General features: G+C 38.7%; 1 protein-coding gene across 10 annotated transcripts in view; it reads left to right on the forward strand.

The window, feature by feature from the left end:
- Positions 1-23,598, forward strand: part of NRF1 (nuclear respiratory factor 1) — a 135,886-nt gene that overhangs the window by 79,985 nt on the left and 32,303 nt on the right. For 6 of the 10 annotated variants that reach the window (XM_072784540.1, XM_072784542.1, XM_072784544.1 and 3 more), the window contains 5 exons: positions 8,763-8,921; positions 9,734-9,931; positions 10,695-10,796; positions 14,494-14,652; positions 17,072-17,229. In XM_072784540.1, the coding sequence (XP_072640641.1) occupies positions 8,763-8,921; positions 9,734-9,931; positions 10,695-10,796; positions 14,494-14,652; positions 17,072-17,229 (776 nt within the window). The remainder of the gene's footprint in view (positions 1-8,762; positions 8,922-9,733; positions 9,932-10,694; positions 10,797-14,493; positions 14,653-17,071; positions 17,230-23,598) is intronic. The other 4 variants (XM_072784549.1, XM_072784547.1, XM_072784548.1 and 1 more) reach the window with 2 other exon arrangements.

The following is a 23,598-nucleotide window of genomic DNA, read 5'->3' on the forward strand; positions in this document are numbered from 1 at the left end:
TTTTCCTCTAAGATCAGGAACAAAGATGTCCACTGTCACCATTTTTATTCAGCATAGTACTAGAAGTCTTAGCCACAGCAGTCAGACAAGAAAAAGAAATAAATGGCATCCAGATTGGTAAGGAAGGAGTAAAACTGTCATCATCTGCAGATAACATCATACTATATGTAGAAATGCTAAATACTCCACCAAATAATTATTAGAACTGATAAATGGATTCAGTAAAGTTGTAGGACACAAAACTGATATACAGAAATTTGTTGCATTCCTATATGCTAATAACAAAGTAACAGAAAGAGAAAGGAAAACAATTATATTTACTATTGTACCAAAAAAGAATAAAATACTTAGAAATAAACTTAATCGAGGAGGTGAAAGACCTATACTCTGAAAACTGTAAGATATTGATGAAAGAAATTGAAGACAATACAAATAAATGGAAAGACATTCTGTGCTCATGGATTGGAAGAATTACTATCGTTAAGGGGTGCTTGGCTGGCTTATTCGGTAGAGCATGCAACTCTTAATCTCAGAGCTATGAGTTCTAGCCCCATATTGGGTGTGGAGCCTACTTAAAATTTATTAATAAATGAATGAATTAATATCATTAAAATTTCCATACTATCCAAAAACAATCTACAGATTCAGTACCATCCTTATCAAAAATCCAATAGCATTTTTCATAGAATTAGAACAAATAATCTGTATGGAATCACAAAAGACCCCAAATAGCTAAAGCAGTCTTGAGAAAGAAGAACAAAAATGGAAGTATCACAACCCCAGATTTCAAGAGAGACTACAAAGCTATAGTAATCAAAACAGTATGGAACAGTATAAAAATAGGCACATAGACCAACAGAACAGAATAAAGAGCCCAGAAATAAACCCATTTTATGGCCAGTTAATCTGTGACCACAGAAACAAGAATATACAATGGAGAAAAGACACTCTTCAAAAATGGTGCTGGGAAAACTGGACAACTACGTGCAAAAGAATTAAACTAGACCACTTTCTTTCACCATACATAAAAATAAAGCTCAAAATGGATTAAAGACCTAAACATGAGACCTGAAACCATAAAACTCTTGGAAGAAAATTAGGCAGTGATCTCTTGGACATTGCCTTTGCAACATATTTGTGGATATGTCTTTTTAGGCCAGGGAAACAAAGCAAAAATAAACTATTGGGACTATACCAGAATAAAAATATTTTGCACAACAAAGGAAACCATCAACTAAACAAAAAGGCAGCCTACTAAATGTGAGGAAATATTTGCAAATGATATATCTATTAAGGGGTTAATATCCAAAATATATAAAGAAGCTATACAACTCAACACCAAAAAACAAAAACAAAACAAAACAAAACAAAAAACAATGTAATTAAAAAATGGACAGAGGATCTGAATAGATGTTTTTCCAAAGAAGACATACAGATAACAGATACCCCCAAAACTCTTAAATACAGAGCACAATACAAAGAGTAGGTGAGTAGGGGGATGGGTGCGATAGATAAAGGGGATTAAGAGGTATAAACTTCTAGTTATAAAATAAGCCATGGAGGGGGCACCTGGGCACTTTACTAATATAAAGTGGTTGAGCATCTGTCTTTGGCTCAGGTCATGATCCTGGGTCCTGGGATCGAGTCCCTCATCAGGCTTTCCCAGGGAACCTGCTTCTCCCCCTGCCTGTGTCTTTGCCTCTCTCTCTGTGTTTCTCATGAATAAGTAAATCCTTAAGGTAGGTAGGTAGGTAGGTAGGTAGGTAGGTAGGTAGATAGATAGATAGATAGATAGATAAAAGTAAGTCACAGAGATGAAACAACATAAGGAATATAGTCAATAATGTTGTGATAACATTGTATGGTGACATAGGTGACTACAATTATTTTGGTGAGCATAGAATTGTCAAACCAGTATGTTATACACCTGAAACTAATATAAATATTCTATAGTAATTACACTTCTAAAAAAAAAATCTGCTACTTTTTCCTTTGTTCCTTCCCTTTCCTCACCTGAACTTACTGTCCTCCTCTTACTCTCACTGGAGCAATCTTTGTTGCTTTAATATTCCCTTGGGGTGATGATGCAATAGGGTAGTAATTCCTCACCAGTTTTTAGGAAAAACCTTCAGAAACATTCAGCACAGTGATTGCTTCATTAGAAGGAAGTTATTCACAGGGTCTGACCCATTTTACTTAGAAACTATTAATCAGTTGTCTTTTAGGTTTTTTGAATGTTGTTTTGCAAAAGCATAGGTCCAGCCTCTTCTACCCAAAGAGTAGAAACATTATGCTAACTGAAATAAGCCAAACACAAATGACAAATCTTGTGTGCGATTCCACTTACATGACATATCTAAAATGGGCAAATTCATAGAGGCAGAAAAGAGTAGAATTTACAATGGGCAGAAGAGGAGTAGAATGAAGAGTTATTGCTTAATGCATACAGAGTTTCTGTTTGGGATGGTGATGAATACGTTCTGGAAGTAGTAGCGATGATTGTACAGCACTGTGAATGTACTTAATGCTACTGAATTGTACATATTAAAACCATAATTTATATATATTTTATGACAAAAAAATTAGTATAGAGTGGTCTTCAAACTTGACCACATAGTAAAATCACCTGGAGAATTTAAAATCATAGTGCCCATACTGCAGACCAATTAAATCAGAATCTTTGGGGATGAGATCCAGCATGTATAGCATTTAAACTCCCCAGGGGATTACAATGTGCAGCCAACTTTGAAAACCACTGTTGTAGATAATAGTTCCAAACTGTTTCTCCTTACTGTAATGTCAAAACTTATGTACAAAGTAGGCTTTTCCTACCATCTAAAATTATCGAAAAATGTTTATATGATGCCATTCCACATTTTGTAAATATTAGGCAGGCAGGATGAGATTAAGACAATAACAAAATTATTACTAACAAAAATACTGAATTCTTAAGTAGAACATAACATATTTTGAGTAGAGTAAAAGAATAATGATATATTTAAGAATGCTAATAGAAGGGAATAGACATAGAAATTCCATATGCAGGATATAACTAGAGAAAATATTTGCAAATTATATGGCAAAGTAGTAATACCCAGAATAGAAATTTCCTTCAGTTTAATAAGAAAGAGATATTAGAAAAATAAGCAAAGCATTCTGAACAGTTCAGAAGAAGAAAAATAATCAGTAAACATACAAAAAGATTCTCAACCTCACTAGTAATGAAAAAGTAATTACCATTTCCCCCACATTTGATTAGTCAAAATAAGAAAGGTGAGTAATAAAAAATTTGAGGGAGGTTTTGAAAGAATGAGTATTGTTGTGTACTGTTGATGGGAATGGGATTGGCAGACTTTTTGGAAGACAATTTGGCAGTGTCTATTGAAATGTTAAATGCAAGGGCGCCAGAATGGCTCCATTGGTCAAATGTCTAACTCTTGATCTCAGCTCAGGTCTTAATCTCAGGGTCACAAGTTCAAGCCCCAAGTTGGGCTCCACACAGGGTGTGGAGCCTACTTTAAAAACAAAAATTAAATGTATATGCCTTCTAACCAGCAGTTTCACTTTGCTGCTAGAGAAACACCCATACCTGTGGACAAAGAGACATTTTACAAGCATTGTAAATAACCTAGATGTTTATCAGCAGGCGAATGGTTAAATAAAATGGAAAAAACCTCTATCATGGATACTAGAGAACTACTTTTTTTAAATTAGGTTATTCTAGTTGCAGTACCATGAGAAGGTCTCTGTGACAATATGTTGAGTGGAAAAATTGAGTTGTAGGAAAATATGTACAATATGATATAATTTGTGTTTTCTTTCATCACATAAAACTGTGCTTTTCCATCATATATTCATGTAAATGCATAGAATTTGGCCAATAAGGAAGAACATTCTGGCTGCTGATATGTGACTGGTTTGGGGAAGATGGATGGAAAAGAGTACTTTGCTTGTTTAGATTTTTGTACAAAAGAGTATGGCTGGGATGAGATAGCAGAAACGGACTGATTTAGACTCTTTCAAAGGGAAGGTACAATTTTAAAAGCAGTTTGATGAATGTGAAAGAGACAGTCTAGTAGGTTGATGGGGTGTGGAGAGAGAGAAAGCAGAGGGGTTGGCTTGAGAGAAGTCTCAAAACGAGTGATTTCATTGACATATATTCTCTGAAGTTCTCTTTCCTTCCAGACTTGTTCTCCCCATGTTTCTATGGGAATATGTTTTATGGGGGAATGAAATTAAAAGAAGCCAGTGTTTCTGCTGATGCTGCCAGGGAGTGGGGATGTAGGATTGGCATTTCTAATAAGGAAAATCACTCTCATTGTCTCTATGAACAGAGGTCAGTGGTGGAAATCATTTTAAATAGTGAGCAAAAATGTCATTTTGCTTTTGCTTTCTAATACCCTTTATATATCCATCTGAATGTAATTGAATCTGTTGACCTGGAAGGTCATAACTTTAAATTAAAATAATGAAGCCACAATATGAAAACTCTACAGTTTTCCTTCTCTGCCGCATTCCTGTTTCCCCGTAGGTTCTAGAAAGCATCACCTGCCAACACAACTTGATTTCAGCAGCCTTCTCTTAAAATTAATTATGAATACGCTCATCTTTTCAGTAAAGGGGGAGTTGACAAACGTTTTGGTTTGAGAGGCCTTTTCTTGGTAACTGAATCAAATTAGACACCAGGGCCTCAAAAATCCTAGACTTGGGTACAAGTGGAGCAAAGATAGAATGAGAAAAGATGGGCATTTGGGAATGTACAAGGATAATGCATTGTTGAACAGCAAAGAATTTACAAGTGGACAATTTCTAACATAGTAAATTATTTCATTGTGGCTAGATTAAACTTTTTAGAATTTCAGAAAATCTTTTTAAAAACCATCTGTGATTTCTACATAATCTTTACTTTTGATTGCCACTGGCAGGAATTTGATACCATTTTTCTTTGCTGATGTGCCCGGAATGAGTGGGACTTTCTACTCTTTGCAGGTTTGGGGTGGGTTTACTGACCAAGCAGGACACTTTAAGCCCATATATAACCCTAAATCAGAATGAGAGGCTGGGAAAGCTTGTTACGGCCCAATTAAAGGACAGCCTGAGAGGGTAGGCTTTACCTTTGCTGATCCTGTTGATTGTCTCCTCTGGGGATTAAAGACAAACCTTCTTTAACAAGCACATTGAGTAGCTTGGGTTTCCAAAACTCTCCAGGACCAGTAATTAATCCAACTGGTAATAAGAGCACAGTGCTGAATTCTGGAAAGACATCATTTAACTCTTTCTATACTGCATAGTTCATTTTCCCTTATTGATAGTCCCTTTTGTCTGAGCACTGTTTATTTGGGACAGTATAAAGTAACAGTCTGGTGGAAAATCGTCCTTTTCAGTGAAGTCATATCATCTCTATGCATTTAAAAGCAAAGAATGGTCTTCATCCCCCAAATGTACAGACTTGAAAAGTGAACTTTTAGAACTTTTCTACTATAGTAGAAAGTGCTTTTTACCTCTTGTTTTGATATGGGGGCAAATTACACAGTGGATAATTAGTAAAACATTAAAATCTGCCTGTGAGTTAGAACTTGTATACCAGCAGTTAAATTTCACTCTGGTCTCATCTTTTAACTTTTGATGGAGTTTTTGCCTGTGGATGCAACCTTCTCCATATATTGTTTGTCTTTCCTACTCTCTTCTTCCCAGGACTATGAGACATTTCCCATCCAGAGATTCCCAGCACATGGAACATCTCTGACAGGCTGCCTAGTTCTAGTTCTCTCTTCTTATTATGGTTACACTTGAGTCCCATTTTCTGATGATTTCTATTAGTAACTGCTTGTACACATTTTTTTAAATGCCCCCAAATCCCGTAGAACAAATCACCTAAATCATCTCTACATTGGAGTGTTTTGGTAACAGCTTCCTTCTTCAAGGCATTGAATTGACCTCAATGGTTACTTTTTTTTTTTTTTTTAAGATTTTATTTATTTATTCATGAGAGACAGAGAGAGAGAGGCAAAGACACAGGCAGAGGGAGAAGCAGGCTCCATGCAGGGAGCCCGACGTGGGACTCGATCCCAGGTCTCCAGGATCAGGCCCTGGACCCAAGGCAGGCGCTAAACCCCTGAGCCACCTGGGCTGCCCAGTCACTTTTTGATTCTAGCATTCTCTGTCTTATCTTCAACCAGGTTTACACAGATACATATAAACTCACTCTTCTACCTCCTTCTGCCCTTTTCACTATGCCCACCTTGAAAAACTAAGGATAAATGTCTTCCTGTACATCACGGTGTGTTGTAGTAGAAAGCCATTTTAGAACATTGGCTTTTTCTCTGAATTTGAGTAAAGTGCTGCTGACTAGAATCATGATAGTGAAACTGCTGTTAATTCAATGCAGCTATGTGTATGTATGTCCCCACTATCTCTCATCCTTTGAGTTGACCCTATACACTTGTCATTATCATTTTGCAGTTGAGAACATTAAGATTCAGAGGGAGCCGGGGTTCTGAGCCAACTCTCTGAGTCCAGAGCTTATGTTCTTATTGACTGACTGACAGACAACAAGCTGACTCAGGAGATAAAAGAGACATTTCACGAAGAATGTGGGATTTGCTGGGCAATAAGGAGCGAGTATTGGCATTAGAATGGTAGCTTGAGAATGTGGGGCTCTACTAGCAGAGACTAAGACTGAAAAGACAGGTGGTTGGAGAAAAGGCAGAGGAGGGTTTAAAGTGAGTAGGCTGGTACTGTGCCTACACTTCCCATAACCTGTGAGTCCTTGAAACCCAGTGAAAGCCTGATGTGAGAAGCCTGAAAGTAAAACAGGATGGAAGGTGTCCTCACCAGGTACCAGGGTGACCCAGAGCTGAGGAATGTGGGAAATGATGCAAATGTGGTGGGGGATCAGAAGCTGAAAGTCATCAGAATTAGAGAATGTATGTGCTTCCAGGTGAGATTTGAGCAGACTCTTTCAGCCAAGTGTTTTTTGAGTTCTTTCTGAACACTGTAGTCTTATGTTAATTTAGAGCTGTTGAACTTTATTTCATTATCACCAGACTCTGCTAGGTATGGATATAAAGAACTCTCCTTTTGGAGAGTGTTAATGGGATTAAAAGAAAAGAGAGACTTGAGAAAGTATGTGGTGTTGGTTTATTTTGCATCTGAAAAAGCCATTGTTTTTTTCTCCCTTGAAGAAATGCAAATATTGTGTGTGAGGAGGATTAAGCCTTTTCCTTCCCTCTGTATCTGAGGCAAGAAAAAGACACACTCCCAGGAAAGCAGGATAAAGGGGAAAATGACTTTGAGATGCACTTTCTTAAAATAACTGAAGGAGTGACCTCATGAGCCAGCTGATAGCCTGGGTTTGCAAATGGATACGTTTCTATTAGCCTGCTGCTTGATGCTGCAGAGCCAAATATATACGGAGTGTATTATATCATATCCTGTAAGCAGGAGACTGTCTGGGAGAGGCAGGCTTAGGGAGGTGAGATGGCAGGCTCAGCGCAAGGATTAATGATGGATATACAGTCAACCAGAGCTCTTCTCATTAGGGAAGCTTTACTGATTTGGGTTCATGATTCCCTATTATATAATAATTGATATCAGCTTCTGGTAAAATAATATTCAAATAAGAACAACCAATATTTCAGTAGGCTCTCGAATATAAAAGTGGTGTTGCACTCATTCTCTCATTAATACTTAAGCATTCCCATTTCTGTTTTATTCTTTTTTTCTTTTATTGTTACAAGCCCATGTCCTTGGGTCTGACTCATTGCTAAAATTGTCTTCTCCTTTTGGTCTTAAACTGTAGAGGCAGTGTGGACATGTCCTTAGTTAGAGGATGCTGCTTTTCTCCTGAGTGTTGCAGAGGTTAAAAGGAAAGCAGTAGGTCCAGGGAGGAACATTATAACTTGATAAACTGCTTCTCTTGTCAAAAATCATTGTCAGCAATTAAGAATATTCACAAAGTAAGCTCCCCTTCTCCTCCAACATACACACTCAGTGTGGTTCCTGTGCCAGGAGATAAAGAATGGCAGTTGTCTCTGGTTTAACACCTGTTTGGTCTGGATTCGATTTGTAAAATAGATCTGAATGAAGTCCATAATGAGCGTAAGATCACATCTGCTTCACTCCATGTGTGTGTCAGACTCACAGACATTGGCCTAGCGTACCAGGAACTTTCTGGAAAAACTTTAGGGTTATTTCCCTTTTTATTAAGTAAAGCCTATTTCCCATTTGTAACCAACCACTTTCCTGAGTGCTCTTATTGTTTATGGTAGTTTTTCATTGGATTCTCCGGGGTTTCGCAGATGCATAATCATATCCTCTACAAATAATGATGTTATCCTCACTTCTTATTTCTCTTATCTAATTGCCCTGGTTACTTCCTCCAGAACAGTGTTAAATGCATTGCTTTTGTTTGACACCTTAAATGCATGGGAAGCTGTAGAAGGGAAATGAGGTAAATAGCATCCATAGTATCTTAGGCAGAAATCAAACTTGGGGGCAGCTATTCTTGATCTTCTAGGAACAAGTCTATGAAACACAGCTTAAGGTATACCTTACCAACATATGTATAATTCTCAGCCACCCGTGGAACTATGATAACCTGTGGAGAACAATGGGTTCTCATCAGTTACGTCTTGGAATTCTCTGCAACCCTCCAGGAAGGCTCTCTGTTTTATTATCTTAAAAATTCTAAGATAATAAAAGACATGGGCACATTGCAGATATTTTTCATGACCGCTGATGACCACACTCTTGTCTTCTAGGCCCAGCTTCGGGCATTTATTCCAGAGATGCTCAAGTACTCCACAGGTCGGGGGAAACCAGGCTGGGGCAAAGAAAGCTGCAAGCCCATCTGGTGGCCTGAAGATATCCCATGGGCAAATGTCCGGAGCGACGTCCGCACAGAAGAGCAAAAGCAGAGGGTGAGAGTTTCTCAGACCTGAGTAGTTTGTTGCTTTTCCACTCTGAATCAACTACAGTTTTGCAGGTTCCACATCTTATTATAAAAAGTTTAGAAACATATGTGTAAAAGTCAAACCTGTCTCCCAAAAGAAGTTTGATATTCTTTGATTTGTAGTCGTTCTCATTCATCATTTCATCACTATAAAGACTTGGGGCGAGTCCATGAATTTACACTTCTCTCTGCCTCGTTGCCTTTTGGAGCAGTTTTAATATTATGAGGTACTTGGAAAAACTGAAGAAACTTCAAGAAAAAAGTATCACTTTGAAGACTTAGAAATGTCCTTATTCCTGGTTAGTGAGAACCACTGTTGAAAAATATAGAATTAAAAAGATGTGAAGTTGGCTAAGTCTGCTGATAATGACACTTCTTTTTAAAAACATCGACTCAACTAGTTGTCATCCCTTGCTTTTTCTGCATATTTGTTTTTTAGTTAGCTTGGAAGTTTATTTAGAATCTTAATATATAATTTTTGACAAAAGAGTAACCTCCTTTTGTGAGAAGTTTAAGTGTTAGTCTCAGGTTAGAATGGGATATAAAACCCAAAAGCTGAACCAGAGTTTGGTTAGGAAGGAGACGAGTGGGAAATCTTTGGTGTTTGATGCTGAGTTTCTCTGTGCCACAGTCGGTCTACAGGAAATAACCCTGAGGGAGCTTATTCTGTACAGTTTTAGTCTGGTTTGATAAATAAGCGGCTGCTTATTCCATAGTGAGGCTAAATGGCCAATGTTCTTTGTGACTTTTTAATGTGCTTTTTTGGTCTTTTGGTGACAGGTTTCATGGACCCAGGCACTACGGACCATAGTTAAAAATTGTTATAAACAGCACGGGCGGGAGGACCTTTTGTATGCTTTCGAAGATCAGCAAACACAAACACAGGCCACAACCACACACAGTATAGCCCATCTTGTACCATCACAGACTGTAGTCCAGACCTTTAGTAACCCTGATGGCACTGTCTCACTTATCCAGGTGAGTAAACCTGTGGTTATCAGATTATAGTTGCAAGGTGGATCAGTGGGCACTTCACTCCAGACTGAAGAGTTTACTCTTACTTAACTTTTCATAGCTCTCCAAGGTCTTTCTATCTGAAATTGATTTTTTTTAATAAAGATTTTATTTATTCATGAGAGAGAGAGAGAGAGAGAGAGAAGCAGAGACACAGGCAGAGGGTTCCATGCAGGGAGCTCGACATGGGACTCAATCCCTGGTCTCCAGGATCACGCCCCGGGCTGAAGGCGGCACTAAACCGCTGAGCCACATGGGCTGCCCTGAAATTTATTTTTGAATACTATTTTAAATTGTTTGCAATTTGTTAAATACAGTGCTATTGGTAGCTTTTTTGGACATTTCCAAGACAAAGCACTAGAAAAATGGCTCCTTTTGTACCATTTGATTCTGTCAGGAACCTGGAGCTAGTCCTTCTGAATGACCTCTTCTGAGGTAAAACACAATTTGTTGGAGCCTCTAAAATTCAGATTGAGGTGAAAGTAGAAAGTCAGTTGGCTGATACTAGGTATTGGTGGTGAAACATGATAGCTTCTGATACTGATTTATTTGGTTGAAATAAAATTCTGAAACTCATGTAAGTATCTAAGATATGATTCATTTCACACTACAAAGCATGCTAATCATTATCTGTGCTGAATTTGGGATTAAATGAATCTTAATCTATGAGTAAAGGAGGTAGAAGAATCCACCACTGATGCTTATCACTCTCTGTGTTTTTCTTTAGGTTGGCACAGGGGCAACAGTAGCCACATTGGCTGATGCTTCAGAATTGCCAACCACAGTCACTGTTGCCCAAGTGAATTATTCAGCAGTGGCTGATGGAGAGGTAAGAAAGAGGATTTGGTCTGCATCTACTTAAATACTTAAATGTATAGGTGAGGGAGTAGTTAGGGTCCACAAGATAAAAAGACCAAGTAGCAACACATCTGTAGCATTATTTTATTTAAGCTTATTAAAACATCAGACCAAGATAGTTGCAAAGTATCTTATGCTGTGTATATTGTCGTAATTGAAATTCATAGATCTCTATGATTCAGACCTGTCAGAAACGTAAAATTTTACATTTACAATATAGCATTTTATATAATACACAATAAAAAAAGATTATCCATGTAATACTTTTATGCTGTAAACCTCAAAGATTTAATCATCAGGTTTTATTAAAACAATTAGATCATGAAGACTGGAACTGACTAAAGAATTCTTTGGAGGGACAAAAATATTTGTGAACCAGTAGATATTTTACATTTTAAATATGCCTTTGAAAAGACTTAATGAGAAAATTGTTCTCTACCAAAATCAAGATAATTATGGAATGTTAGTCTAAAGGTAGCTAACTTTAATTGAGTACTTGGTAAGCACTCAGCCCTGTTAAGAATGGGTTCTGTTATCATCTTCACTTTATAGATGAGAAAACTGAAACATGTAGAGGTTAGATGACTTGCCCAAAATCATGGACTAAGTGTTGAAGCTGAGGAATGCATTTAGAAAAATGTTGTCCAGGCTCTGAGCTCTGAGCCATCTGTGAAGTTCAGGAAAGGCTTCAGTAAGGCTCCATGGACTTTTCCCCCAAATGTACCAGTGTGGTATACCCCTGAAGTTTAAAAAAATAGCTAACAAATGTCAAAGAGCAGCATTAGAAATACAGTTAAACATATTATCTCACCTTTGTTCACAACCATGGAGCATTCTACTCAGAACACCAGAAAGTCATTTTTGTTTGTGCAACTCAGGAAAGGGAGAGAGCTGAGAAAGGTCTCATGGCTAGTGAGATGAAGAGAAACACAGCCAGATTCCCCAGTCAGCAGCAGGAAGGGAGCCCCTGCCATGCTGCAATGAAGCATTAGATGTGTGGAGTGGATTTACATGGGAAATCTGCTCTCAAGAAGCTCCTCCTGTCTGGTGGGGGAGAAGAGTGTACATAAATGAACTCTGGTCCATTCTGCAGGAGATGCTGCAAAGTGGTCTGTGCCTTCAGGAGAGAATGTTTCCAGCTAGGCAGTCTGAGAAGTTTTGGGAGGCAGGAGCAGCATTTGGTTTTGCAGTATAGAGAGGTAACAGTCAAGAGGATATTTACTTTTATAAGTATATAAATGTCACATAGGAGTATGGATTAGCTGACAGAAAAATTCATTAGTCCTCAAACACTAGAACTGGGGGACACTCCTTGAAGTGTGAAAGAGATAGAAAAGACAGTGGTAGGTACATTCACGAGATTTGTTATTCTTTGACTTAATCAGTTATCAACCATATCTACCTACTGAATATTTACTGGTACTACTTAAAGAAAGCAACTCTGTGTTTCTTAAACACTTCCCTAGACACTAATTTTTTGAATCCCATTTTACTAAATAACTTCATGTGTTTGGTGGTAATTAACATATTTAAAAGTTCACAGAAAAGTATGAAATTTTTTTTAAATCTCTGACTTATCTATGGCTTTTAAGCATGTCATGTTTAAGGCATCTATTGTAGGAGTGGGTGAATGACAGAAAGAGCCAGCTGTTAAATACCCCAATTCAGTCAGATGGGGGAAAAAATGTAATTCTTTGCATACTTCCATTGAAACAAAAATGGTATAAAGAGAAGCAGCACAGGTTATCTCAGAAAGTAACAAAATGTTTTCGATTTCATAGTGTGATTTATTTGCCTTCTCATTTCTCCTAGATGTTGACATGGTTAGCATCTCAGTTTTGAGCTGTAAGAACTGGAATTACTCAAAATATCTCACTGCTTAGGGCAGATAAGACCACATCAAGTCAATGAAACATTGCATCAGATGACTCAGTAGAAACATCCTGTCTTGTAGTTAGCATCTTTTCTTCCAAGGAACACAAAGTACTTTACAAAAATAAATATCTATACTCTTAGAAGTTGTGAGGTCATTTTGTTATCATAACCTTGCCAGTGAGAGCTCTTACAATTAGACCACACCGCCTTCAACTAAGTTACACTTAGTTACAGAACCACTGGGGTCTGTCCCTTCTGGTAATACGTGGTCTCCCAAATTTGTTTGAATACTCTATGTGCTGAGAACAACCAATAATCTAAGTATAGTTGACCCTTAAACAACGTGAGAGTTAGGGGCACAGACCCCCATGCAGTCAAATTCACATATAACTTTTTGACTCCCTAAAAACTTAACTACTAATAGCCAAGTATTGACCAGAAGCCTTACTAATAACAGTCAACTAGCATAAGGAAAAACATATAGTACTATATCGATTGAAAAAAAAATCCTCTTATAAATGGACCCACACAGTTCAAACCTGTGTTGTTCAAGGGTTGACTGTATTTACAAAGAAACAAAAAAGAACCTTAGGCAGCTTAAAACTAAGTAAGGACATAATAAATTGCATAGACATTTAGAAATGAACAAGGAAATAGGGGTGCCTGGCTGGCTCAGTGGGAAGAGCATGCAACTGTTGCTCTCAGGATTGTGAGTTTGAGTCCCATGTTGGGTAAAGAGATTTCTTAAATAAATGAACAAATCTTAAAAAAAAAAAAAGAGTCAAAAAAAAAAAAAAAGAGTCTTTTGGGGCACCTGGCTGACTCAGTTGAAAGAGCATGTGACTCTTGACCTCAGGGTCATGAATTCAGGCCCCACATTGGTGTGGAACCTACTTAAAAAAAGTGAACAAGGAAAGAATTTCAAAATAATTTGACATAAACTACATTGATTTCAAAATATTTATACAATTTCAGTTTTGATGGCGTATTTACCAATGCAAATGGATTTGAGAATTTATTTTGTTATATAATAAGACCACCAATTAGTAGTGGTGATATTAATTGCATTTAAGTGTCAGGAAAGTCAAGTTTTGGAATAGAATGGTATCTGATCATGATGGTATATATGGTTCTGTTAGAAGAAGAGGAAGAAGAAACCAAAGTACAAAGACATTGAAGACATGAATTTTAAGCTGAACCATCACCACATATAACAGTAGCATGATCTATTTCAGATGGTTTTTTAATGAATATCAGTTTGTCTGAAATATAGGAAGGCTGAAGAACAAGTAGGAAAATATGAATAAAGGAATATGTTCTCCATCCTGCCATTCAGTAAACACTTTCTGAGACCTGTGCCATTTACTATAGATTCTATAGATACAGGAAAATAAAGACTGCTCTTGCTCTTAAGGAGCACACAGGTAGGTGGTAGAGAAAAACTCATCAAAGCACAATGGCAATGAGGTAAGGACCGAGTAGAAGCAAGCCCAGGGTACTGTGGAACACAGAGGAGAAGTCCTAAGCCTTGTACCATAGGGGAGTGGAGGGAGTTGTACAGGCTCCATCAGGTTCACCTGAGCTCAACTAGAAGCAAAGGTGCAAGTTGTATTCCTATCAAAGGGAACAGTACATGCAGTATATCGCACTGTCAAAGTGTGGAAGGGCCTCAGGTAGTTCAACTGTAGCTAGAGGAATAAGAGTAACCACAGTTTGAAGGGCCTCATTGGAGTGGGTCTCTCAGAAAAGCATTGATGCTAACTGTACATCCTCTGAATATCTTTCCCTCCTAGGGCTTGGGGCCCTTTCTCTGGGACATGGTGACATCCGGCATAGATAACCACACAGTGGCTCCCAACAGATGGAAAGGGAGAGCAACAAGAGCTCAAGCAAATACAACTAAAGCACTGAGACTGAAGAATAGGAAATTCCAAAGAAATGTTAACACCCAAGTGATTTATTTATCACCTGCCATTATTCTGAATAGAAATCTCTTCGTCTGCTTCTTCTTCCTACTTCCTCTCTACCCTTTGCCACCATCCATTAATCTTTCATGCCATATAATTTAACTCCCTTAAAATATACTATATATGGCAACTTTCTTATACCATTTTTGCTACAAATACAATTGTAACTAAATGTGTATACATGAAATTGCTGGCATTGGAATCTGAGTATTGGGAGAGCCTCACTAGGCCAGGCTCTGCAGTGGGATGGGCAAAAATCTAGAGGGGCAGAACTGGAAAGAGGAAGACTGTTTAATGGCAAAAGGTGACGGGGGCCAGCTAGCTTCAGCTGGTGTTTTGAGTGGAATCATAGACCATCTACAAATTGGCAGTAACTTGTCATTTAAAGTGGCATTGTTTGCAGTGCCACTCACTGGAGTAATGAAATCAAAGAGAGATTAACTCTTGGAAAGCAAGAGTTTTATGAGTTCCTGAGTTAACTTTGCAGTTCTAAGGGAAGGAAACGGGGTATCTCTGCCTCTTAGTGATGAGCCCTTAAGGCTTGTTGGCACAATTCACTGCTTATGAGAACTCAGGGCAAATACTAGGGTAGTTTGAAAAAATGTCCCATTTTCTGGGAGGCTTTTGACAAGCATTCTGAGAAGCACTCTCATAGTCTTAAGTATCATAATAGATCCAAAGCAGGAGGCATTTTAAATATCTCCCTCTCCTAGCTTGTGACACTTTCTTTGGGACACAGTTAACATGCAGTCACAAGCTCTCCACTCACCTGGCCCAAGCAGTGTGAATCAGGAGCAGGAAGAGCTCCAGTGAGCACACCTAACATCCTGAGACTGTAGAAATATTGTACCTGAGCAGATTGATTTATCACCTACCCTAATTTCAAATAGAAATTGCTTTCATTGCCTCTGCTGCTTTTTGTTTTTGAGGGGGAGTGATTAATCAACTGTACTTATTGAGCAAAATGGACTGAAATAGCTAGATAAAGGTATTCGGGACTGAGAAATCTCTAAATGCAAAGCATTATTCTGAAAGCAGTGATTCTTTGGGTACACACACCCCACCCCCACCCCAGGACATTTGGTAATGTCTGGAGATGTTTTTGATTGTCCTGACTGGGGTGGGGGCCGTTAGCATGGGTAAAAGTCAGGATGCTGCTAAACATCCTACCAGGACAGCCCGCCACAGCAAAGACTTGGCTGGCCTCAAATGTTAATAATGCCAATGCCAAGAAAACCCCTGTGCTTGATCTAACAAAACTAAATTCAAGTCTGTTCTCTCACCAAATAGAATTTTTTGTATGTTTTATTTTGTTTCTTCATAATTCTTCCCCACTAGAAGGAAAGCAGTTTTTGCTACATTAAAAAAAAAAAAATGTTTACTGAATTTGGCAGTTTCCATCAAAAACTAAAATATAAAATAACTTTAATATACAATCCCACCTCTGAGAATTTACTTCATAAAGAGACTCCCATGAAATATGCAATGTAGTATGTAAAGATACTCATCACAGTACTGTTTGTAATAGCAAAAGACTAGAAACTTCTTAAATGCCCATTAAAAGATGGCTGGTTAAATAAATCACGGTGTGTTTATATGCTACAATGCTGTGCAGCCATCATTATGAGTCATGAATGAATGAATGAAGCTATTTTATACATTGCAAAATAGAATCACCTCAGAGATGTGTTGTTGATGAAACAAGCAAGTCACAAAAAGATAACGTAGAATAAGCTGCCATTTTTATTTTTTTAAGAGGAAGTAGAAAGGGAGAAGTAGGAGGGAATGTGTGTATAAATATGCTTGCATATAGAGAAAATATCCCTGCAAAAACACACAAGAAATAGGTAACAGTAGTCACTTCTGGGCAAAAGGTCAGGAGTACTGGCATTACATACTCTTTGGTATCATTTGAATTTTTTTAGAATTATATTTATGATCTATTCAAAAGTTCTAACTTTTGAGTTTTTTATGGTTCAAAATTTTTAATCTGACCCATATTAATGTGTTACCTGTTCAAAAGAATTCAAAAGAATAGGTAATACATTGATAGGGCTCATATATTTCAAAAATTATTTAAAAGTACACATTGGAAAATCTTGCTTTCTGTCTCCTCTCCAACCTACTCCCACAATTCCTGTCCCCCTACACACACTGAGGAAAAGATTTTCAGTGGTTTCTTTTGTGTCCTTCCAGAATTTCTTTATGCAAATATGAGCAAATTCAAATATATTTTCTAATACCTCCTTTTTTATATACAAAAGATAGCATACTAAAAACCCTGTTCTGTACATTATAGGTCATGTTAATTTAAAAATGTGTATGTATTTGGCTGAGCACATAGCAATTTATTATAATCCTTTTGTGACTTTGATTCTTTACTATCATGTCCTTTCTGCCTCAGGTGGAACAAAATTGGGCCACGTTACAGGGAGGTGAGATGACCATCCAGACAACGCAAGCATCCGAGGCCACCCAGGCGGTGGCATCATTGGCAGAGGCCGCAGTGGCAGCTTCTCAGGAGATGCAACAGGGAGCTACAGTCACCATGGCTCTCAACAGGTGGAAGCAGGGCTGGGAGAATCAATGAGGATGGTGAATCTGTCCCTACCTACGGGTTGTCAAGAAAAATGTTGTACCTCTATCTGTCACAGTTGGCAGTTGGAGCTTAACGCTCTTAGCCCATGGCTAACTACATAGCCATATTGTAATTTGGCTCATATTTGTCCTCATTCACCCCATTACTACCCCACCCCACCCCAGTCCAGCCTTCTGACTTCCAGCTCAAGCCTGCTGATCAAGGGACACGGATTGATTTAGCTTCATCCTATCTTGTGCCCTTTATCAGACCAAAAGCAGCAAGGTTTGAGTAGTACGTGTTTTTAAAGGGACCAAAGGATATGATAAAGCAAGAAGCTTCAGGATTGATATTCCATCTCCCCACAAAATAAATCGTGTTTAGTCATACTTTCACTCATCCAAAAGAAACCACTTTTTGTTAGGGGCTTTAATCCATGTTTTGGCTGGTTGAGAGCTGATTTTACTGACTTTTCAGGAAACTTGTTTCCTTTGCTTATCAATGATTTTGAAATAAGTTTTAGACTATTCAGGAAAAACAGACTATTAGGAAATATTTTTCTTCAGGCATGTTTAGGAAGGGTGCTGCAGAATAGGATACCCCAGTGAAAGATAGTTTCCAAAACTAAATTATATTGTTCCTGCTTGGTTCCTTCTGTTGGTTAATGGAAGAGATTATCCCCATACTATTCTTTTTTTTCTTTATTGCTGACATAATTTTATTTTCAGTGGACCTAGGCATTTTACCTAATAGTTAAAAGAGTGCGGGTCTTAAAGCTAGACTATCTGGGTTTACATTGCTGCTCTGTCACCTAACTAGCTGTTTGACCTTGGGATATTTACTTGCACTTAGTGCCCAGGTTTTCTTCTTCTGTAAAACAGGGGTAATAACAGTAGCTACCATGCAGAGGTGTCATGAGAACTGAGAAAGCCACTGCATGTGAGATCCTTAGATCAGTGCCTGGCATATGGTAAGGCTGCTGTCTCCATGATGTATAACAGCTGTTAGCCTCAGATAGTCACTGAACTCTTCTGACATGCCAGCACTCTACTAGGTAAGGTTGTAAGTAAGGAGTGCTCTAAGATACAATGTCTGCCCTCAAAGAAGTCATACTGTTATTTTGGGGAAATTGATTTAAGTAAAACACTCAGTGAACACCATTACTAAGGGTAATTCACTATTGAATTGTGTAGCACAGACCATGAACATTGTAGATCACCTTCCCTCTTACTTTGGAGAAATTAAGTTGGCCCAACTCTACTCCTTCCTTTCAGAGAGGATGCATAGATAAACTTCCTAAAAGTCACAGCCAGAGTGAGAACCTCCCTCTGGTTTGGTAACCCCTTACTGTAGCATGGAGCCTAACAGGCCACAGTTAAAGACCAGCAAAACTTGGATTCATTGAGCCAGCACCTTGGATATTCCAATGAAGTGTGAGTGTCCTGGGAACCCTATACATAGTGGAAAATATGAGGCACATTCTGGCTCCCTTTAGTGTAAGGACCAAGGCTTATTTCTAAAGGCAAGGAGAGTAATGGTTTCCCCTGAGGGCTTGTTAACAAACTCAGATGCAGCTGAGGTGGCTATAGTGTTTACTCCAAAGGAAGGAGAATGTGGTTCACTGTGGCATAGAGGAGGAGTAGAGATGTTGAAATCTGTTTGCAATCAGAGAGTCCCCCATCCCCACCCCATGAGTGTTGGGGGATGGTGTGTTGCAGCCTCTACTAGGGGGTGAAAAATCAAGCCTGGCAGCCAAGACCAGACTATGGCAGGTTACTAGGGGTTTTCTGATTCCAAGAGAGGTCACTCACTGCCTAATGCCAGGAGGTTTGGACTTCAGACGCAAACCCCTGGTGTTTGCTTCTTTATGGAATAAGACGATACTCCCAGCCTTTCTGCAGAATTTGTTGCTGGAAGTCATCTTAGTGAAAACTACCCTGAGAAATCTGGTCTTTGTTCCCATGGTAACAAAGCGATTTCATAGAGCTGCTTCCTTCTAGCCTGTTTCAGGTGCAGATGGAACAAGCATGGTTCTTTAATAATCACCTGCCCCTCTTCTATGCTGTAAACAGCAGATGTGGGCACAGAGTGAGGAGAGGCAAGCTGCATGATGTGGCAGGTGGGGAATAAGCAGGCAGAGGGGCTCCTTCATCTGCTGGAGGGGAAAGGGGGGTCAGGACAGATGCAGGACAGACCTGTTTTTCAACCACGCTGTTAAAAGAGTTTTGTTGAGCAAGTCAGAACAAGGACCCTGAGCTCAAACAGCCTTCAGCCCACCCTGGCATTATAAATAAGCCAAAGAGGGTATGGAGAAATTATCATTTAAAAAATGTGAAAACTGGGATCCCTGGGTGGCGCAGCAGTTTGGCGCCTGCCTTTGCCCCGGGACACGATCCTGGAGACCCGGGATCAAATCCCACATCGGGCTCCCAGTGCATGGAGCCTGCTTCTCCCTCTGCCTGTGTCTCTGCCTCTCTCTCTCTCTCTCTCTCTCTCTCTGTGACTATCATGAATAAATAAATAAATTAATTTAAAAAAAATAAAAAAATAAAAAATGTGAAAACTAGTTAATTTTAATTCTTTTCAAAATACATAATAAATCAGCACTCTGAGGAAGGAGACAAGGAGAGAATCAAAATGAACAAATGAAGCACAGCACATTACAGCTCAAAAAACCTCAACATACAAAAATATTCAGTTGAAAAAAAAAAATTAAAAAATAAAAAATATTCAGTTGAACAACCAGAGGGCAAAGGAAGTGAAATCATCATTTGCTTGTTGCAATACGAAGATTAATTTGAAGTTTCAGTTTGTTGGTTAAGCCGTCCTGGATTATATTGCTGCTTAAACAAGTCCGTTTAAGTCAGTACGACCCTAAGGTGCCTGGCTCACTCAGTCAGTAGAGCATGCATCTCTTCATCTCAGGGTCGTGAGAGTTCAAGGCCCACACTGGGCTGTACTGACTTTAAATCTTTTTTTTTTTTTAAGTCAGTACAGCCCTTGCATATACAGATGCGTGGTAAGTATTTATAGACTGAGTCTATGTTTGCCCTAGTAGAAATTTACACTGTGTTGTAGACACCGAGACAATTTTTACTTGTGTGTCTATGGTGTATAGGGTTACAACTCGGTGTTATGGGGAAGCAAAGGCAAGGAACTCAGAGTTGCTGTTCTTATGCTGTGAAGACACTTGGCTTAAAAAAATAAGTGAGTTAAAAAAAAATAAGTGAATTGTATTTTTTTAAAGTTTTATTATTTATTTATTTATTTATTTATTTATTATTTTGTTTGTTTGAGAGAGAGAGAGAGCATGAGCAGGGAGGAGCAGCAGAGGGAGAGGGAGAAGCAGACTCTCCGCTGAGCAGGGAAGCCCAGTTGCAGGGCTCAATCCCAGGACCTTGGGATCATGACCTAAGCCGAAAGCAGATGTTTAACCAATTGAGCCACCCAGGTGCCCCAAAGTGAATCTTACTTTTAAAGAAAAACTTACTGTTGTTTTGTTTTTTTTTAATGAAAGTACTATTGACTTAAAATTAGAGACATTGTTAAATTAAAATATGGCTTTAACGTAGGGACTGGTACTTGTCTAATAAAATGGGATGGACAACCTAGATTAGAAATCCTCTTTGGAGATGGAAGGCAGGTTCAGCACAGCTGCTGCTTTCTCATGGGGATAAAGGTTGGACATTTGTAGTTAAGAAGCTGACGAAAACTCATTTGTAACTCTGGTTTAGAAATTTACTTTTGTCAAAAACTTGTGAAGCAGTAGCTTAGAGACTTTTTCATCCCTCTTCACCTTGTAAGTAAAGGGTATCTTTTCCTAACAGTTTGCTCCCTTCCCATGACATCTAGAGTCAGTGGTCAGAGTAGATTTAGAAATGAAGACCGGTTGACCACTGGAGTCACCACTGCCTTTAGATCCCCTATGGGGAAAGATCCTCCACTGCTTTGCCTGTGGCCCCTGACAGGGGATGAAATAACTAACCTCACCAGCCTGTGAGCTCATCATCCCCCTCAAACCTCTGGTCCTAGATTGCACTGGCTTGTGCAGGTTTACATCCTTTCTTCTAACTAAATGTATTTTAGAAAGGTTATTCAAGAAAATGACTTCAAGTATGTAGAGCTTCAGATGTAACAAAATAGTTGTGGTTGGGTACAGGTGCACTTCCACATCAAGGTAGCTGTCTTCCCTTCACCATCTGTAAAATTCCATACTGAAAGCATGTGCCAGGGGTTCCATGTGGCAGGATATCATCTTTGATGGTCACAGAAATAAGATTATACAAATTGTGATTAAAAACTGTAGGGAATGAAACTGTCGCTTAAGTAACTTGTAAACACAAACCGTATTTACATATAAACAATCCTCATTTACAGCTTCCTTCTCCAAAATACCACACTGCTGCAGCTTTTCTCAAAGAATAGACTTTTCAACTTTCCATGAAGTCTCAGGCCAGAGTGTGAAATATTTTTGTCATGAATCAGTGACAGCTGGATACTGTAATTTATTTGACATAAATTTTTTAGAAAACTATTAAAGATTAAAGATCTAGACACTAAATGATCATTAATTTTACTATTTCTAATAAAGACTTTTGAAAGACTTTAAAATTAAACTCTACCATGTAAAATGAAAAGAATAGCCTTCGTAGTAATTCTAGATCAAAGGCCCCTTTAGTTCTAAATTCATGTTACAGATACCGTGCAATGACTAGCTGTGGGCATCAGATCACCAAGAAGTGTGTCTCAGCATGGAGGGTGATCATAGCTCTTTTCTGTCCATTGGGTTTCTTTTACTGCTTCCTGGAATCCTTACATTTCCCCAGGGAAATGATTATGTCGGTTGCTTTACTTATCTGCTGATCTTCTTAAATGAAAGTGACACTATTGAGTGTGGTACATGTTGCTTTGCCTACGGTCAGGACATGTCTACCGTAACCAGTCCACAGCCCCTTACCCAATCCCACCTACAGCTTGTGACAACGAGGTGTGCCTGCCAAGTTAGTGTCTGCAGCTTCAGAGCAAAGCTGAATCAGCTGGCTTGTATTCAGTGTCAAACCCAGGACTTTGCCCACCTCTGCACAACTGAATGACACCACCTCCTCTACTCCATGACCTCGTTTGATACTCCTTCAGTAACTGTGCAAAGTGGGAGCTGATTCGTTCCCGGGAGAAGTACCAAATTTGTGCTTCTTTCACATTTTAACATCTCTGAAATTTGGATAGTAAATTTGTAGTTATTGGATACAATACTGCAAATTATCAGGCATTTTTCTTTTTCTTGCTGGCACATATCTGGCACAGATAATGGTGCATTTTCTACTTTGTAGCAACCTAGAATCAATAAAAATGGGTACTTGTGCACTTGGGAAAAGCATGTTGCAAGGAAAAGAAAAAAATAGGATACAAACTGCTAGGATAGTGCTCACTGTAAACAGATGGTTAATATCTTTCTATTCTATAAAGTGTTTGCTTTGCAGTGAAGGGAGATTAATTGTTTCATTGTTGTTTCTAGAGGCTAGGAGTTTGAGCTTACCCTGATCATGATCATTTAAAATTTCAAGCCTTAATTTAGCACTACCCACATGTACCCTGAGGCAAAGAAAAGAGCTTGACTTTGCAGGGTATTAGGGTCTTGGTCAGCCATTACTTGTATTTGAAGTCATGGATATAAACTACATTGTTATTATTTAATATTAATTGAATAGCAAGTCTAGGTTGTTGACTCCTCATGTTATCATCTATCCTCCGCTACAAAAGGGCAGTTTTAGATAATCATGCTACTGTTACCATAAAGAGAAGAGAGAAGGGAATCCCTGGGTGGCTCAACGGTTTAGCACCTGTCTTTAGCCCAGGGCATGATCCTGGAGTCCCAGGATTGAGTCCCATGTAGGGCTCCCTGCATGGAGCATGATTCTCCCTCTGCCTATGTCTCTACCTCTCTCTTTCTGTGTCTCTCATGAATAAATAAATAGAATCTTTAAAAAAAAAAAAAAAAAAAAAGAATAAAAACCTGTGATTGCCAACCAGAAAGGGTTTTTTTGCATTGTCAGTATGGATCAAAGCTTCCACTCTGGCTGATAAACACTCAACCAATATTGATAAAGAGAAGACTGGTAATGAGTGCCTTCTGTCCTCAAACACCCATTTCTTAGATTTAAAGAAAATCTCACATTAGCTTTATAAATCAATAAGACTTGGGTTTTCTCTAGCTATTTACTGTTATCATTTAAAAATTACTCTGGTTCTGGGACACCTGGGTGGCTCAGTGGTTGAGCATCTGCCTTCAGCTCATGGAGTGGTCCCTTAACCCCCAGGGTCCCACATCAGACTTCTTGCAGGGAGCCTGCTTC

Source organism: Canis lupus, chromosome 18 (genome assembly GCF_048164855.1).
Source record: "Canis lupus baileyi chromosome 18, mCanLup2.hap1, whole genome shotgun sequence".
In the NCBI taxonomy this organism is placed as follows: domain Eukaryota; kingdom Metazoa; phylum Chordata; class Mammalia; order Carnivora; family Canidae; genus Canis; species Canis lupus.